The following is a 20,207-nucleotide window of genomic DNA, read 5'->3' on the forward strand; positions in this document are numbered from 1 at the left end:
AAATATTTACGATTGCGATATTATAATTTAATTTTATAGGTTTACAAGCACTATAAAATCAGTTTATAACATTCCACTATTTTTCATGCTTTTTCTAAATATGATAGCAGTGAGTCTAGCTGGTTGTCAAGTTCAGAACATTTTTTATATATGAGCATCTTTAAAATAATATTCTTATATATCAAGAATAATACTAATCATTATGATTATTTATTTTCTTTATTACATCTTAGGTACTACTAACTTCGGATCAACCAAGTCAAGCAATGAGATTTTTCATGAATGCTGCATGTGCATTGATTCATTTGTATTTTTTAAGTTGGGTCGGTCAAAAAGTAATTGATTCTAGCTCAAAGTTGTATCAATCAATGCAAGTTTTCAATTTTATTATTCTCAACAACAATAATATAACATGTATATACAATCTATTTTATAACTTAATTAATTTTTATATATTGAATAATACTTTAGATACCAAAGTGAATGGTACCAAGCAAATAACACAACTCAAAAGTTTTTAATAATATTTATGATGGCTTGTCGCGAACCATGTAATTTAACTGCCGGAAAATTATGGATTCTGTCGAGTGAAAATTTTACAGTGGTATTTATCGATCTCATTTTTTTATAAACAAAATGAAAATCCTGAAAAAACTCATTAGTAATGCGATGATATATTATTTGAAAAAATAAAATTTCAGGTTCTCAAAACGGCCGTTTCGTGCTTTACTTTATTTCGTTCAACACAATAATAATGACCGCTAATATAATTACTAATTATAACAATTTCATTAGAGGCTCAAGCAGTTAATTACAATGACTCCAAATATATTTGAACATGATTAATTAATGTATAGAGTCAGATTTTCCGAGCATTCATTATTGTAATAATGTACTGATAAATATCTGTTGTTAAAAAAATATATATATATATATCATATGAGATAATATAATAGTAGTACGAGGATTTAATTTTCAAATCAAGTTTTAAATCTGTCCCATATTTTCCCTCATTTTATGTTTTTCAACAATTCTATTGTTTTTTTTTTTCCCTACTTTTGAGTCTTGTTAAAATCGGTATATTGGAATTAAAGAATTATATATACATTACACATATAATTTCAAAAATAATTTTCGATCTATTTGTATAAAATAAAAAAAAACTTATCGACTCGAAAACACTGAATTGTTAATTTTTAGTGTTTTTTGAGATAAAACGAGAAGTCCTGAATCGAATTGGCTTGTGAGATGCTCATTTTCTTTATTTTTTTTGGCCAAAAGCAATGGTCATATTTATTTCCAATTTTGGGGCCTTATTGGATTTAATATGCCCATTTTTGGACATGGCCTAATTCCAAATATTGACGGATCAATTCCGGTAATGTTTTAATCGACGACGCTTCATCTGTAGACTCTACGATATTTTTTTCAAATTTTTCGGTCGTTTATTTTTTTTTTTATTCAACGATATGTAGTGTCACAAACTGTTTTTTTACAATATTTTTTGAACCGCTGAACCGAATTAGTCAATGTTAAAACAAATTTAGGTTTTTTTTTTTCCAAAAACAGATATGATATTTTTTTTTACTTTTTAGGCCTTATTAGATTTAATATGCCCATTTTTGGACATGGCCCAATTCCAAATATTGACCGATCAATTCCGGCAATGTTTTAATCGACGACGCTTCATCTGTAGAGTCTACAATATTTTTTTCGAATTTTTCGGTCGTTTATTTTTTTTTTTATTCAACGATATGTAGTGTCACAAACTGTTTTTTTACAATATTTTTTGAACCGCTGAACCGAATTACTCAATGTTAAAACAAATTTAAGTTTTTTATTTTTTTCCAAAAACAGATTTGATATTTTTTTTTACTTTTTAGGCCTTATTAGATTTAATATGCCTATTTTTGAACATGGCCCAATTCCAAATATTGACCGATCAATTTCGGCAATGTTTTAATCGACGACGCTTCATCTGTAGAGTCTACAATATTTTTTTCGAATTTTTCAGTGGTTTATTTTTTTTTTTATTCAACGATATGTAGTGTCACAAATTGTTTTTTCGCGATATTTTTTGAACCGCTGAACCAAATTACTCAATGTTAAAACAAATTTAGGTTTTTTTCCAAAACGGGCCTTGATATTTTTTTTTTACTTTTTGGGCCTTATTAGATTTAATATGCCCATTTTTGGACATGGCCCAATTCCAAATATTGACCGATCAATTCCGGCAATGTTTTAATCGACGACGCTTCGTCTGTAGACTCTACGATATTTTTTTCAAATTTTTCGATCGTTTATTTTTTTTTTTATTTAACGATATGTAGTGTCTCAAACTGTTTTTATACAATATTTTTGTAAACAGCAAGAAAAAAAAATAAAAATCCTACGGAACACTTAGGGTGCACCTTGGGGAACTTGACTATCTTTTTTTATTCTATAATTTAAATGTATGTTTAATAATCCAATCCTAATAATGTTAATGTTTAAAATTATTTGTCTACTGAAGACAATATTATGTTTGCAACAAAGTATAGGTATATGTAGGTATATATATTATTTGATATGCATAAATTAAAATGTACTATAATGCTACCTTGGACATGTCTGCACATGATGCATCATGTGGTAACTATTGGAATATTTTAAGTTTAGTTAATCATTATTATATGATTTAGTTATTTATTGATGATTCTAGTTATATCAATGATACTAATGCTTAATTATTGATGATAATAATTATATTCAAAATATACAAGTTAATATTTAAAAGCAGCTAATAATTATAATTACAAGCAAATGTATATTTTATTAAATGATTCATAATTATTCAATTTTTTTTCAACTCATTATTTTATTTTTCGTTCTGATAATTTATCAACAAGCCGAGCTTTAGAATTTTATAAAAGTGTTGGACTTTATGATTTTAATTTAATAAAATTGCACTTTGTTTATTGATTGTTTATCTTACTTGTTATTTTTTACTTTGTAGGGGTATTTTGACTTCTGGAAAGGTAAAGAATATTTTTTCGCACTTCATTAAATTTAAAGTATTGAATTAACTAATTAATTAATTTTTTTTTGACACATGTCCCGTCCCAAGTGAAAAACATATATTTATTGAAAATATAAAATAAATTTAATTTATATTTAAAATATATGTGAATGTAATTAATGTTTTAAAAAATATAAATTAAATTAAATTTACATGTAATTTACATTTAATTTATATATAATCGATATTCTATATAAAAAGTAAATGTATTTTATATTTTTTCAAAACATAAAATAAATTTACTTGAAATTTTTTTTTTTTGACATTGCAAAAAAAAAAATTTGGATATACCTACTTCAAATTTAATTTATATTTTTTGAAAATATGAAATAAATTTACTTTTTGTATAGATACCGATTATATATGAATTAAATGTAAATTACATGTAAATTTAATTTAATTTATATTTTTTAAAACATTAATTAAATTTAATTCACATATATTTTAAATATAAATTAAACTTATTTTATATTTCTAATAAATATATTTTTTTCACTTGGGGTCGAGGAAATATTTCTCAAACTTTCTCCACTTTTTCAAAAATGATCCATGGCTGGAAAAATTTATAAAACTTACTCCATCTTTTTTTCCACCATTTCTCCAACCATGGGACCATGTCTCATTTTCGTAAAAAGGTGGAGAAATGTCGGAGAAATATTTTCGCTAGGGATGTAACACTACCAGAAAGTGAACAGGGGATACAATATTAGTTATATTCAAATTTTTTAGCAATAACAAAAGTACAGGTAAAAACTTTATATACAGTATATTAAAAAAATTATTTATGTTGAATAAAAATGGAAAATCTGTGTCATATAGTATACATATAAGTGGTGCTTTGTTGAATTATAGCTCAAGGTCAATAATTTTTATATTTAAATCAGGTAAAGGCATACCAATTAAATAAAAGAAAATTTGATGAAGGATTATATAAGTATTTACTGATGACTATTTTTAAACCATTAAAAAAGTCCAAATGCACATTAAATTTTCATAGATATTGTATCTGTATTGGGTGTATGGCACATGCAAGTGGTAAATCAGGTCTTATTATGCCTATTATTTTTTTCGAATTTCTCCAATTTTGTATAGAATTGCAGAAAAATCGGAGAAATCATTTTCGCCCGGACAAGTTCATCTATTATGATTGCTCGATTTATATCAAGAAGACTAGAGAAAATTATTCTTGTATATTATTTACTACATTCACCAGCAGATTTTAAAATAAGTGGCGTATTTTATTTTTCTGAAATACATGTTACAGAGGTCAACTTATCTAACGTCACAGAAAAAAACATTATTCTATTATTTTTCAATTCGCTATGTTATATTGTTTCCGATCAAAGTTCAACTACTCGTGTCAATTGAAATCTTAGGGTAATTACAAATTTAATTATTTATATTTTTCATTTTTAATTACTACATACATATTTACAATAATTTATTTTATAATTTCACAGACGATTTGATATATTTCAATCTTATTTATTAACATTGGAAAAATTATATAAACAACCTTTATAATTATGATAAAAAAATTAATCAAAATCTTTGTATAATTCTTTTATTTTTATTTTTCTTTATCTGTTAAAATTATTTTATAATGTTAAAACTGTCGAATCCTAATGAAATAGAATAATAACAATTCAACAAATATTTAAAAATAAAAATAAATTTGTATAAATAATAAATAAATAAAAAATAAAATTTGTAAATTTATTGATTAATTTATTAAAAACTATTTCATATTAAATATTATTTATTTAAATTTAAAAAATGACTAGAATGTTTTGTACCAATAATCTAATTAAGATTTATTTTTTTTTTAAATAAATGCAGATAAATAATTACATTTTTTTTTTACATGAAAAAATATAACTAGATAACGTTGCTTCTGATTGCCACAACGTTTGACTCAAATTAAATTAAAATTTTTTAAATTGATGACACAATACTTGATAAATAAATTTATGGAATGATAACCCCACCTTAAATCTCAATCAAGCTCTTCCATTCATCAACTATACATAAATTAATTATATTGTTTTTTTTTTCATAAAAAAATCTACTATATAATTTTTTGGAATATTTGTTTTTTTTTTTTTTTAAAGCGCCATGAGTCATCACACACATACTATATAAATTTATTTTTGTGTGTCAGCTTCTCTAGGCAGCTGTATTTTTTTTTTTTTCCTCACTATTCAGTGTAAGTACCATTCGCAGCTACAAATCCAAACCATCAACAACTTTTCTCCCGCGTTTAAATTTTATTAAATTATATCTATAATAAAAATAAACTTAAAAAATTATTATTTCAACTCAATAATAATAATTAATCAAATTGAAATTAACAAGTGGTTTATACATATTTTGAATTAAGATTAAAAAAAATAATCAATGTCAATTATGTCGAATATTAATTGACCAAATAATACCAAGTGTTTCGATTATTTTGTTGATAAAAAATTACTTGGATTACAATTTACAAAAGGTATATTTTTTATTTTTTTTTTCAATAATTTCTTTATTATTTAATTAATTATATAACGAATAGAATTTTTGATATTATAGAATAGTAAACAAATAAACATAACGGTAATAAAATTAAATGTCCAAAAAAAAAAAAAAACATTCGGATTTCGGCTATGTTGTTTGCATGTATACACGTGTCTATGAGACATATATATACATATATATATATTTTTTTTTTCAATTCTAAAATTCGTTGCCATATGTTTTTAGAAAAGACATAAAAATTTTACCATTTAAAAATTCATCACAATAGTTATTCATCGCTGTTAGAAATATTTTTTTTTTCTAAGCATGCAACCTTGAAGCCTAGAAAATATATAAAGGTGTCAACAATTTTGTTTAAATATGATAAAAAAAAAAAGTATGTTATGTAATTTTTACATACAATTTATAATCTTTATGATATTCGAATGTTTATTTAGGTGATTGAAATTCATGTTACATTAATAAATATTATATACATTTTATTTTTACAGATATCAATAATGTCAGTTGAAAATAATAAATTATCTAGCAGTAGTAATGAGTGTCCTTATCCAAAAGAGTCACCAAATTTATCATTATTTCCAAAACAATTGGATTTGCTTAATGAGGATAATTATTCTTCAACTGGTACTCGTACCTTACCACAAGTTCCAAGTCTTATTCGTCAAACACCAGGATGGGTTGATCATGTTGTCAATTCATCAGCATCAAGTACAACTGTTGGACAAAATTTAAATCTACCACAAGTATGTTTTTTATCAAGTTCTTTTTTGTTTATAAAACTTGTCTGTTTTTTGTATGTTTATTTTTTTAAATTTATTTACTTAGAGGGTTGAATCAGATGAGGCACCACCACCGTCTTATGAACAAATTATGCAGCCTTCAATATCAAACATTGGTACATCACCTTTTTCTTCAAATTCACATCTTCAAACTAATTGTAAATATAATTATTAATTTAATATTTATATCAAATTGATATTTTTCATAATTTATTTATTTTTATTTTGTATTTTACAGACTCAAGAAGAATAATATCAGAGCATCATAATTCAAATATTGAAAATACACAAATTGGTGTTGATTATGTTGATACTGTTAATCTTTGTTTTGGTACTGTTATTAGTATGTTTTTTATTTGTGTTGTTTTATTTGCCATGTATCAATTATTATCATATAGATAGATATAAATCGAAATTATTTAAATTTTTACTAATTAAAAAATATTTATAATAATCAGTATTATCTACGTCTACGATAATGTGGTTTATTTTTACTATCTGTTTAAATTTACAATCAAATTTTGTAGCTTTTTTTTTAATTACAACAGACAGAATGATATTTACTTGACAAAGATTTAAAAAATATTAAATATCACAGTTTATGGAATAATTTATTTGGTTTAAAATTCAATTGGACTGAAATTGCCTTAATTTTTTCTTTAACTTAATGTTGTATACTTATCAAAGTGGCACCAGTTGTTACACATAAAAATTAATATTTTTTTATTTATTTAAAAATAGTTTTTGGTAAAAAATAATTTATAAAACTTGAAATATTAAAGTTTATCAATATTTTCTTGATAATAGTAATAAATATATATTAATGAAAAATCATCATTAAATTTAATTTCTATTTCAACTGCTTGATAATATTTTTAAACTATTTTAGAATTTTCAAAAAGTCAAAACGTATATTTTATAAATATAAAATACTTGTTGAACCAAGTGTCATGATAAATAATTAATAAATATATTTTTTGATCAATAAAAATTGTTATTTTTTTTTTGTTTTATATTATTTACTGGAATATATATTTCAATCATTCACAAAATTAAACTTTTAGTATTAAACTGGTACTTTCTTGGTGTACCAGATGCTTTGGAATTTTTTTGATGATATTTTTCTACAATCTAAAAGCATCTGTCCTCAAACTGTCAAGAGTTGATTTCATATAATTAATAATATAAATCATTCATTTAAAAGAAAAAAAAACCATTGATTTTTTATCAAGTTTTATATCATTTTACAATTTAATAATAATAATAGTTTAGATATGTCACAAAAAGACCAAGAGTATCATGTATTATTGCAATATATACTTATCTGAATTTAGACATGTTGATGCATTTATTTTCATTTATAATTAGCAAATTTAATTAAATAAATCAAGTGTACATAAATTAATAAGAGTGGACAATTTGAAGCAAATAATCATTCTGATTGATAAGACAAAAAACGTTGGTTAAATAAATTAACTAAAAAACTTTATCTAAATTTTATATGAAAAAAATAAAATTAACAGATTTGACTGATTAAAAAAACAAGGGTCTCAACGAGGCGAACATATTAAATAAATAGACACTACTCATGATTATATAAGGTTTTTAAATATATTTTCCAATCAATTACATACAAAATTATTCTTCTTTTTTTGGTGGCACTGGCTTGCCTGAGGCCTTTGTATTTTTGCGAGTTCTCATGTGTTTCTTGAGGCAGAAGAAGACATCTGTCCTCATTTTGTTTCTAATTTGCTTGGCTTTGCCAAGCTTGAAACGATCAAAATCACTCATTGCAGCACGCTATAAAACAATAAAAAAGTATAATTAGTTTACCAAATATTATCATTATTATTATTATTAATTATTATTGATGAAATTATTCAGTAATGTGCAGAAACATTGTCAAAGAATAGATAAAAACAAACACTAATCTTAAACGCCTGTTTCTATTTTATTCTAGCACTCGTATGGACCAGTCAGGTAATTTTTTGACCTGACTGGGGACATTATTTGAGTGCAATTAAAAATAATACTTGAAAAAAAAAACATGATATTTACCTTCTTTTTGTTCTCGACTTTCTTGGCCCACATTGTCTCACTCCATTTCTTATCAAGGTCAGCTGCTTCCCAAGCTTTTCTTACAACATTGGTGGAACCAGTGTATGGAAAACGCAGACGGAATTTGGTTAAATGTAATTGTGACAAACGCATCTCTCCTCTTGGGATATTTGATAGTGGTCCATCAACCAAAACCTGAAATTAAAAAAGTTTATTGGGTTATTAACATATTATAATATTTTTATTTTAAAATATTTAATTATTTAATATTACAAAATAATATTTACCCGGTTTTGGTCGATAATGTCGACAATTGACACCAATTTGCCCTTGTGGATGCCATCACTTACGTAGGCAACACGACCAGACTCCACAAATCTCTCGAATGGCTGTAATACAAATAATAAATAAATTAATATTTTTCATTCAAAAAGAATCTTATAATCACTTAAACATTGTAATATAACATATTTATTTTTTATTTAAAATAACGATGCCAACGTGACATAACCTAAAGATTAAGCAAATCTGACAATATGTCAATTACTAAAGCATACTAAAGTATATCCACCATATATTTCAAAAATAATTGATAATAATAATTGAGTGATATTTACAATAAATATTTATGTTTTAAAAATTTAATTAAACAATTAATAATAACTATAATAAACTGTTAAAACTAATCAACGTACCATGATGGTGGTTTCCACGGATTAAAAAGAATGCATTGGAAATTGGAAATTTGGAAACAGCCACTTATAGTGACATTTTTTTTTGTTGGAAATGAGACATAATTGATGCTACACACTGCGACAGGAAAAGGCTGTGTGTGAAAACCCCTAATAAGAGCGTTTTTTGCTTATTTTTTGGTACATATCCTGATAATAATTATATTATTATCAATTATTATCGAGAAAGTACGCTAATTATTTTAAAAAATGGTGTTACTAGCCAAGTTTTTGAGGGGGTGTGCTTTTAAGCTCAAAAGTCGCGAATTTTTGCGTCAACATACCTATAAGTAATATTAATAACATTGGTGTACATTATTGTACCTAATCGATAAATAAGATCAGCAATGATCAGATTCAGTTTTGATCAGTTTTGATGGCAAATGGCAATCAAATTTCAATAAATTACAACAATTAAATTCAATTAAATTCCTTAATACTTGTGCCTTAAGTCTTGTCGCAACGATAAGAATTACAGCGATTGCAGCAACTTTTCAAATACACTAGAATTTTCAATAAAAAAAAAAAAAAACCATAACAAAGCGCCCTCAATAATCAACAAGATGAATCAGTAAACGTCTTAGTGTTGATGCTGTTGAATCACTGTTTGATCCGTCATCCGTGAATCCGTGATAGGATTTTCACAGAATAGCGGGTTACCTTTTATGGTAATCCACTGTTAAAAAACATTAAAAATAAAAAATAAAACACTTATTATTCATTGTTAATAATAATTGTAATATTTAGTGTAAAATTTGGTGATGCTGTAAAGTGTCAAGTGTCAAAATAACCAAGTAAGCATCTATAATCAAAACAACAATACGTCAATTTATAAAAATAAATAAAAACACTAATATAATTTTTTTTTTATGTGTTATTTAAATTGAAATGACGTATACCTGTTTTGCAAATAAAAAAAAAAAGTTTAAATTAGTTGATGACGACATCTGCTAATAATTAATAATGTTTATCTTCATGATGATTCCATCATTATTTAATTATCAATTTTTTCCTTCACTTTTTTTCTTTTTTAAACAAGTTTTTTTTAATTTTTTTATTCTCTTGCTGTTCCAGTTGATTCATTGACTTGTTTGAAGGCCTTTAATGGAGTTATGATAGAATTAAATAAAAAAAAAAACATTTCTCTTTCTTTTTTTTTATTTTGTTGATGTCAAATTATTGGGGTGATATACGGGTGTTGAGTAACATCAAATAAGCGTCGAAAGAAGCGTGGGTGAGCTGGTTTCGACCGCACCTCTAAAAACCTTTTGCATATATTAATCATTCATAAAAAAAAATTATTTTATTATTTAACAACATATTTGAATATACCTTCAATTTCATTCAAGTTTTTATCAAACACTTTTCATGATTAATTAAATCTTATCATTACTAAATGTCAGATATTATTATTAATAAGTCAAAAATAAAAATACATAGGGGCATTATAAAATTAACACGTGTGTCTATGTTTTTAGTTTGAGAAAATATCAAAGCATTAAAATGATAAACTTGTGCCAAGAATACTGACTCAGTGATTTAATAATAGCAACCAATAATTCGTTACAACTTGAGATTAAAATATCACTATTCTGTTCTAATTTTTGTGGTAATATTATATCAACAATATTTAAGTAAAAAAACATAAGAATATTCAAAAATTAAATAAATATTATTCCTAGATGTTAAACAATATAAAAAAAATGAAATTTCGATAATTAAAAACAAATATTTGATTGTTTAATATTTTTTTTAAATTTACAGAATGATGGGAAATTCGTTACTTGCTGTATTATTGACCATAACAATATGTGTCACAGTGGTGAATTCATTAATATCACCACCGGAAAGATTAACAGGAATGAATCCTTGTATAAGCAAACAAACATGTCATGAATGCATACAAACACCTCATTGTGCTTGGTGTGCAGCTCCGGTAATAATCATTTTAATTATCATTTTTCAAACAATGACTCAATCTTTCTTGTTTATTTTAAAAAAAAAAAGATAAAAAAAAAATCATAACAACTAATTCATTTACAGAAATTTCCGGAAAAACGTTGTTTCTTGCCAAATATAAATGGAAAAATATTAAAAGAATGTCCAATTGAATATACAAGAAATCCAGACAATGAATTTCGTACAATACGTGCAAGAAATTTAACAAAAGGTGGTTTAAATTCTGGTAGTTATGGTGGATCAACATTAATTGAAAATGAAGAAAGTTCAAGTTCATTTTGGAGTAGTAGTTCAAGTGCAAGTGAAACATCATCATCATCATCGTCTTCATCATCATCTTCATCATCATCATCAAGTAAACAAGAAGCTGTACAAATATGGCCACAAGAAGTAAGCTTGAAACTACGTATAAATGAAGCACATCGTTTAACATTTGCCTATTCACAAGCTGAAGATTATCCAGTTGATTTATATTATCTTATGGATCTAAGTCAATCAATGGCTGATGATAAACAAAAATTATCTGATTTAGGACAATTACTTGTTGAACGTATGAGTAAAATAACTGGTAATTTTCGTTTAGGTTTTGGTAGTTTTGTTGATAAAGTTGTTATGCCATATGTTAATACATTACCAGATGCATTAATAACACCATGTAAAATGTGTGCAGCACCATATGGTTATAAACATGTTATGCCATTATCAAATGAAACAAGTACATTTGCAAATCTAGTTAAAAGTGCATCTGTATCTGGTAATTTAGATGCACCAGAAGGTGGTTTTGATGCAATAATGCAAGCAATTGTTTGTCGTAAAGAAATTGGATGGCGTGAACAAGCACGTAGATTACTTGTATTTTCAACAGATGCTGGTTTTCATTATGCTGGTGATGGTAAACTTGGTGGTATTATAAAACCAAATGATGGTGCATGTCATCTTGATAATACTGGTCTTTATACACATTCATCATCACAAGATTATCCAAGTATATCACAAATTAATTTAAAAGTTAAACAAAATGCAATAAATATAATATGGGCTGTTACTGAAGATCAAATAAAAATATATAAAAAATTAACAGAACATATTGAAGGTTCATTTGCTGGTACATTAACAAATGATTCAAGTAATATTGTTGAATTAATACAAGAACAATATGATGAAATATCAAGTTCTGTTGAAATGAAAGATACAGCAAGTAATGCTATTAAAGTTAGATATCATTCAAGATGTTTAAATGATGGACCATTAATTGAAACATCAAAATGTGATGGTTTAAAAGTTGGTAATAAAGTTGAATTTATTGCTGAAATTGAAGTAACACATTGTCCAACAAATCGTTCTGAATGGAAACAAAAATTTAATATATATCCAGTTGGTATTAGTGAAACATTAACTGTTAATTTAGAAATGTTATGTGATTGTGAATGTGAGCATAATGGTAGTACTGGATATGAACCAAAATCAAATGAATGTAGTGGTGTTGGTACACTTAAATGTGGTGTTTGTGAATGTTATGATGGTTTCTTTGGTAAAAAATGTGAATGTAGTTTACATCAAGATACATCGGGTGCTGATAGAAATTTTCAATCATGTAGACCTGATAATTCATCACTTGTTGATTGTTCTGGAAGAGGTACATGTGCTTGTGGTCAATGTGAATGTGAAGAACGAGAAAATACTGAAGAAGTAAGTTATATTTTTTCTTTTCTTTTTTAAAATATTATAGATTAAATTTTTGTAATTAAAATTTTTTTGTTTGTTTTACAGAAAATAACAGGAAACTTTTGTGAATGTGATAATTTCTCATGTGATCGTGATAAGGGTCTACTGTGCTCAGATCATGGTAGTTGTCAATGTGGACAATGTTCTTGTAATGCTGGATGGACTGGACCAAGTTGTAATTGTCGTTCATCAAATGATACGTGTATGGCACCTGGTACAACGAATGGTGTATTATGTTCTGGACATGTAAGTAAAAAAAAAAATTAGTTATTGAAGTTAATTAATTAATGAACTTAATGAAAATGTATTAATTGATATTTTAGGGAGAGTGTGTTTGTGGTGAATGTATTTGTCATGATGATAAAACTCGTTATACTGGTAAACATTGTAATAAATGTCCAACATGTGATAGTAGATGTGAAGAATTAAGACCATGTGTACAATGTCAAATGTATAAAACTGGTAATTTAAGTGAAATTGAATGTGCTAAACAATGTATTGAATTTGTTCCTGAAGCTGTTGAAACAGTTCAATACGAAATTGATAGTGATGAAATACAATGTTGGGGAAAAGATGATGATGATTGTAAATATGAATATATTTATTATTATGATGAAACAAATTGTCTTAAAGTTAAAGCACAAAAAGATCGTGATTGTCCACCACCAGTTTATGTACTTGGTATTGTACTTGGTGTTATTGCTGCAATTGTACTTATTGGATTGGCATTTTTATTACTTTGGAAATTATTAACAACAATACATGATAGACGTGAATTTGCTAGATTTGAAAAAGAAAGAATGATGGCCAAATGGGATACAGTAAGTTTATTTATTTTTATATTTTTTTATTGAACATTTACTAGTATAAATGTATGTTTTAATTATTATTTTATTTTTAATTTTTAAAGGGAGAAAATCCAATTTACAAACAAGCAACGTCAACATTCAAAAACCCAACATATGCTGGCAAGTAATAATAATAGTTATCAAAAAAAAAACAAAAACAAAACGATTAACAAATTATTTAATCGAAAAAAAATATACATATATATTTTGTTGAATCGCAATTAGTCTGATTTAACGATTGTTGTTATAAATAACAATTTATATCATAAATCATAATTTTTAAAATAATTATTTTTTAATTATTTATATTTTATTTAATACTGCCATAATACTTAGACCATAAATTTAACAAAATTAAATTAATTAACAAATAAAACAAAAAGAAAAAATAATTTTTTTTTTTCTTTTTTTTTTATTATACTCAAATTTTTAATTTAAAAATATCCCAGTAAGTGCCGAATTTATAAATTTTGCCGTGATTTTAATTGCCAAGTGCCTTTATAATAGATTTTATATAAAAACAAAAAATATTTTAAAATTATTTACTTTTTTTTAAAACTTTTAATTTTGCCACAAATATTTATCTACATTTTTTTAAAATCAGTTTTATTTATTTATAATAAATATAATAATAATTGACATGTCATAGATCATCTCAATTTAATTCAAATGTTATTTTTCATTAAAATTCATTTTATTATTAAAATTTTTGCATTTTATATTGAAAATTGCATTTTTTTATACACAAAGTTATCAGAAAAAATTCGTCAATTCTCATTGACATATCTCAAAAGAAAAAAAATGTACAGATATTTAAATACACAGAAATAAAACTCCAGTGAAAATTATATAATAAATATATAAACTAAAAATTAATATTTTATAGAAAAATAAAAAACAAATAGATAAAATTTCTTGGTAAATCGAAAAATAAAAGAAATTTATATTATTAGTTTTAAATAATGAGATAAAGAAAAAAAATATCCAAAAAAAGATTTTTTAAAATATTTAACTTAAGAAAAAATATAAAACTGAGTAGTTCTTTTGACTTTGTATATTTTTTTTTCATTGAAAAATGATGATTCAGCATGGTTCATGACACACGCATACACATATGATATATTTTTTCCTATTTTTTTTTTATCTACATATGTATTCAATTACCAATGCTGCATCATCACTAAAGCCAAGAAATAATCTATTTAAAAATTTAAAATATAAAAATAATAATAAATAAATTTTTATTAAATATATAAATATATTAAAAATAATTTTATTTGCCAATTTGAAAAATATAATGTTAATAATTTTACAAAGTTGTTTAACCAAGTACTGAATTTTATTATTGACAAAAAAAAAAAAAAAAAAAAAAGCCAAGTATGAATGATCATATGGAAAAAAAAATTTATAAAAACATGTTTGAGTGTTTTAAAAAAATTTACGAGTGTATAATGATGTAAAAAATAAATCTGTAATTAAAAAAAAAATTCTATAATTGTGTTTACAAATTTTTTTCAGCTTTATTAAGTATAACTATTTATTTAATATTTTCTTTTTTTAATATAAAAAGAAGCAATATAATGAATTTACAATAATTTTGTGTTGAATTTATTAATTGAGGTCAAGGTAGAGAGAAAGGACAGATAGATTATAATACGTGTCAGCCAAATACGTATTTATTTAATAAACAATAATATTTTGTTTAGATATTGTAAATGTAAGTATGAATATGTATTTAAAAACACACACATAATTAAATTGGCATGATTATTTATTATCAACAATTCAAAGTTTCATTTATATATACATTAAATTCATTCATAAAACTGATTAAATATAAAAATAAATAATTACATAATATTAAATTCAATTTTATAATTGTAAAATTAAAATTTATACAAACAAATTTACCGTATTTTCTTAATATTTTTTCTTTTTATCTCTAAAATTTAAAAAAAAAACAAAATTATTATTGATTTTTTAATAACATTCAAGGTCATTTATTTAATACATTTTATGGATAATAATAAAAACAACAAAAAGCTCATTGACCTAGAAATAGAATTATTGAAAAATTGAATTTATAAATTATCTTGAAAAAAAATATTATTATTTACACAATAATATCCTCAAAATAAAAAAAATTGATAATAAAAAAAAAACAAGTTTTATTATCATCGCAAATTGCATTATCATAAAAATAAATAAAACATTAAAATTTATATTCTATTTTTCCTACAAAAAAAATATACATTATTACATTTAAAATTTTCCCCCCAACAATGATACATATTAGAAAGTGGGAGAAGTGAAAAAACAACCATCCCCATTGGTAAAAAATTTAGCTAAATTAAAATGGCGACGAAAAATTGAGAACGCGTTTGTGTGTCGACGTAGAAATAATAAATAAAATAATATTTACAAAAAGCTCAAAATAACAAAACTAAAAACAAAAAATATTTAAGTAAAAATAAATTACAAAAAAAATTATCTCATATATTTGTAAAGAGAGTGGGGTTGACCACATGGTTAATCATCACACGACAAACCCCCCACATATATACCACACACACAATTACAGTTGCAAAAACATCGCAATACAATTTTTTTTTTTTTTTCATCACAAAAGTGTGGAGAGTAGAACCCAAAGTAAATCGTATGACCTGCAAATATTTACCAGTATTTACGCAGTTTACGGAAGAGACTTGTTCAAGTGTCACATGTTTATCGATTATTAATATTTTTTAATTTAAATTAATAATTATAACGTCAATAAATACTAATTTTTAATAATTATTATCAACAAGCATATGTGTAGTAAAATTTTTCCTTGACTCATAAATATAAATTCAATAAAAACGTGAAGTAAAAAATAATAATGGTAAAATGAATTGTCTAAAAAAAATCAGGTGAATGTATGTAGTGGAGTTACTTTAACGGTACATAATAAGTTACCCTAGTCTAGAAGTGTTTAGAATTTTATTGTTGGATTTTTTTTTTTTTTTTGTCTTTTTTTCCAACCTCCCTCGTGGAATTGACAAAAAAAATTACGAGAGACCACAAGACAGTGGTGGAACACTTGGTGTTTTGTGTTGAAAAAAAAGTTGGTTAATTATTTTAAAGGATAATTGTTTTGTGGGTGGACAAAAATATCATGAAAAAAATGACAAGGTGATCTTGAAATAAAACGATAAATAAAAAATATATTTGTGAAAGGATTTAGCACAAATACGATACAAAGATAAAAATATTGGAAAATAAAATATACAGAATTTTATAGTTATTATTGTGTTTATTTAAAAAATAATAATTATGGAAAAATTAGCTAAAATTGGACACTATTTTAATTGGATTAAAAAAAATAATAAAAATCATGAAAAAAAGGATCAAAAAATTAATAAAACAAAAAATTTTACTGAATTTTTAAAGAGTATAATTTTGTGGGAAAATTCATCAAACAGTTTATCTGTTATTGTTACTTTCAACACTATCTTTTGGTTTGTATATTTTTATTATTATTAATTATTCAAAAATTGCTAAAAACAAAATCAATGTTGATGATTTTTGCTCTATTAAATTTCACTTTTAACTTCTAAAAAAGTCACTTTAAAAAATTAAAAAATAAAAGTCATTCTTTACTGCTATAATTAAAAAAAAAAAAAAAGTTCAACTGTCTCGAATGATTCATTGATAATCATAAATTCAATTTGAATATTAATATTTGTTTTTAATTAACAATGTAGCTTTTTTTTTTTTTTTTATATATTGATGTTATTGTCAAGTAAAAAATACAAAAAATGATTGAGTGATAATTAAATGATCATTCGATGCATCACGTCATCAAGAGGATTAACAATTTTTTTATTAACACATTTATTAATTGTTGCTTAATATAAATAAACAATTTATTATTGTACTCGAAATTATTGATCATTGACCCTCTTATTATTTGCATTAAAGGGTCCTAGCCTTTTGGCTACTTGAATAGATATTTTTTTTTTTTTTTTGCATAATATTGTGTAATGTTTATTGCATACAATGTGGATTTTTTTAGATCATGCATAACCTGATGACAATGCAATGAAATTAATTAAATAAAAAAAATATATAAGCTTTTTAATTTAAATATTTTTCTGTAATTTAATTGTATTATCAAGTTGATAATTCAGTTAATTTATCACGTGTTGTTTTTGTTTTTTTGTTTAATTTGTTGTTTATTATTATTATTTTTTTTTTAGGGCAATTGTTGTTTTAGAGGTCCAGCCTTTTGCAGCGGCCAGCAGTGCCGCGCTTGTCGGGATCCTCACCTTCAGCTTCCTGGAAATAAATGTTGAACAACAACAAGATAATTCTGCTTTTACAATGTAAATAAAATAACAATATCCATATTTATTTTAAATATAATTATTATATTAATTTAATTATTTTATTACTTTTTTTTTAGACCACAACAATCAAGTCGTGAACAATTTGATAAAATAATTAATAAAATAAAATTAGGCATTGATAATTTGAAAAATTTACAAAAAAAACAACCAAGAATTGTAAGTTATTATTAAAATTAATTTTAAATAATATTTTTCATATAAATTAAATATGATTAAAATTTAATTATTTTGTTTTTCTTTTAAATTTTATTTATAGTTTTGCACTGGTGTTTGTATTGTATCAATTTTATTATGGCTAATTGGTCGTGCAATAAATGGTGTTCTTATTGTCTATGTATTGTGCATGTGTGTTTTCCTGGGACCAGCACTATTACTCCGAATTCCTATCAAGTTACTCTCAACAAAAGGTAGATAATTGATAACAATTAGAAATAAGCAAAAAAAGAAATTTAAAAACAATTTTATAATAATTTTTATTTATTAGAATGGGAGACAGAAATTGATGATTTTCTTCCAGCAGCAACTGAAGACAATTTGGAAGTTTTAAAAAGAGCTGGTGAAACTGGTGATCAATCACCAACATCACAAAGTAATTCACAAGATTTTCAAAATGGTAAACTAATTTTAAATATTTTAAAAAAAAAAAAAACAAACATTGTTAAATAAATATTAAAATAATTTCTATATTTAGATGCTTTTAATGACGATGAGCTCAATGAACTAAAAATGCCATCTCATGATGATGGCAGTACAGATGGACTTGAATTATCTGATCATGAATTTGGTGATACTGATGTTGATGGTATTAAAATAAAAAGTGGACATTTTGAACGTTGTTCATCGTCATCAGATGATGATGCTGAACTTGAACCACAAGACAGTGTTAATAGCCACAGTTGTGATGATGAAAGTGATAGTGAATTTGAAATTATTGATTCACATGAAATTGATTCAAATGATATTATTAATTCAAATATTAATAAGGTCTGAGATAAAATTATTATTTATCTATTAATTTGATATTATAAATTATTTATTATCAAGTATAATGTTTATTATTTAAATATTATTTTTTTCTTTGGTGCTCTTAGATGACCCTTTCTTAATAAGTTTTTTTGTTTTTTAATTTTTTGATAATTTGTCAGTGCTATTGACTTGTTTTCTTTCAAGTTAAGCTTGAAGAATGTAATATTTATAATTTTACATTATTAATCTATTGTAAAATGCGTCTTCATTCGTTTTTTTTTTGTTAATTATTTTTTTAATTAAAAAGAAAAATGTTATCTTAAATTTATTTGCTTTGTAAATTGACAATTATTAAATCACTTTTTTTTGTACTTTGTTTTTACAACCCTGGTGATTATTTTCCATCTTGATTAAAAAGAAAATATATTTATCTAAAATAAACAAAATTTTATTTTGTTTTGTAATTTGATTGATTGAATTTTTTTTTTTTTTTTATGTTCAACAAGGCCTATTGATTTATTAAATTAAAACAATTTCAACAATATCTACTTTGTATAATAAATAAATATTTCAAAAACATGTAAAAATAAAAAATAACAATATTATTTCAATAAGAAAAATTTATTTATTTATACATGTGTATTTTTTTTCGAAATAAATGTTATTTAAGTCGTATTATCGTATGATCATTTTAATATCACAAATATAAAAAAAAACAAACAAATATGTAAAAGAGATATGAAAACTTTTAAAATGTAATTTTTGAACAAAAACATACATATATTATATAAAAAAAAAAAATAAATAAAAATCAATTTATGTGTAATTAGTTTCTGTAATTAATTTTTATTATTGAGTCATTTGTTGCGTTTTTCGATTGAGAATTATCAACATTTAGGACTTTATTTTTTGGGACTTTTACTATTTTTAAATTTCTCTTTTTGACTAGTTTGACTGTTACTCTTCTGTCTCCAAAGTTATAGAAATAATAGGACTCGCACCTTTACTTTTTTTTGTTCTTTTTTTACATTAAAAAAATTGATAAAATATTTAGAATCAATACTATTCAGATCATCACTCGCAAAATCCATTTTGAATATTAAATTAGCTACCTTAATTATTTCATGTTTTGCAAAAATTCAAATGTTCTTTCTAAAAATAAGATTTGTTTTTCT

At 23.9% G+C, this 20,207-nt stretch overlaps 4 protein-coding genes across 5 annotated transcripts; 3 read left to right on the forward strand and 1 right to left on the reverse strand.

Annotated features, from left to right (window-relative positions):
* Positions 1 to 5,286: 5,286 nt before the first annotated feature.
* Positions 5,287 to 7,064, forward strand: LOC122859397. The gene is made up of 4 exons (XM_044162966.1): positions 5,287 to 5,549; positions 6,067 to 6,321; positions 6,404 to 6,515; positions 6,596 to 7,064. Exons 2-4 carry the CDS (start codon positions 6,076 to 6,078, stop codon positions 6,757 to 6,759), a joined length of 522 nt encoding a protein of 173 aa, XP_044018901.1. The 5' UTR covers positions 5,287 to 5,549; positions 6,067 to 6,075; the 3' UTR covers positions 6,760 to 7,064.
* An 885-nt stretch (positions 7,065 to 7,949) lies between these two features.
* On the reverse strand, positions 7,950 to 9,236 carry LOC122859398 (60S ribosomal protein L14-like). The gene is made up of 4 exons (XM_044162967.1): positions 9,111 to 9,236; positions 8,703 to 8,804; positions 8,416 to 8,610; positions 7,950 to 8,157 (listed from the first exon to the last, which is right to left on the reverse strand). Exons 1-4 carry the CDS (start codon positions 9,111 to 9,113, stop codon positions 7,996 to 7,998), a joined length of 462 nt encoding a protein of 153 aa, XP_044018902.1. The 5' UTR covers positions 9,114 to 9,236; the 3' UTR covers positions 7,950 to 7,995.
* Positions 9,237 to 9,716: 480 nt separating this feature from the next.
* Positions 9,717 to 14,883, forward strand: LOC122859396 (integrin beta-PS). 2 transcript variants are annotated; one of them, XM_044162964.1, is made up of 7 exons: positions 9,737 to 9,940; positions 10,221 to 10,755; positions 10,911 to 11,082; positions 11,190 to 12,794; positions 12,876 to 13,076; positions 13,154 to 13,651; positions 13,741 to 14,883. In XM_044162964.1, exons 3-7 carry the CDS (start codon positions 10,912 to 10,914, stop codon positions 13,804 to 13,806), a joined length of 2,541 nt encoding a protein of 846 aa, XP_044018899.1. In that variant the 5' UTR covers positions 9,737 to 9,940; positions 10,221 to 10,755; position 10,911; the 3' UTR covers positions 13,807 to 14,883. The 2 variants fall into 2 exon arrangements, with proteins under 2 accessions (XP_044018900.1, XP_044018899.1); XM_044162965.1 differs by lacking the exon at positions 10,221 to 10,755 and having other exon boundaries at positions 9,717 to 9,940.
* Positions 14,884 to 16,027: 1,144 nt separating this feature from the next.
* On the forward strand, positions 16,028 to 20,199 carry LOC122859400. Its single transcript, XM_044162969.1, has 6 exons — positions 16,028 to 17,175; positions 17,917 to 18,042; positions 18,123 to 18,222; positions 18,323 to 18,473; positions 18,551 to 18,679; positions 18,758 to 20,199. Exons 1-6 carry the CDS (start codon positions 16,991 to 16,993, stop codon positions 19,054 to 19,056), a joined length of 990 nt encoding a protein of 329 aa, XP_044018904.1. The 5' UTR covers positions 16,028 to 16,990; the 3' UTR covers positions 19,057 to 20,199.
* The last annotated feature ends 8 nt before the right edge of the window (positions 20,200 to 20,207 follow it).

Source organism: Aphidius gifuensis, linkage group LG6 (genome assembly GCF_014905175.1).
Source record: "Aphidius gifuensis isolate YNYX2018 linkage group LG6, ASM1490517v1, whole genome shotgun sequence".
NCBI lineage: Eukaryota > Metazoa > Arthropoda > Insecta > Hymenoptera > Braconidae > Aphidius > Aphidius gifuensis.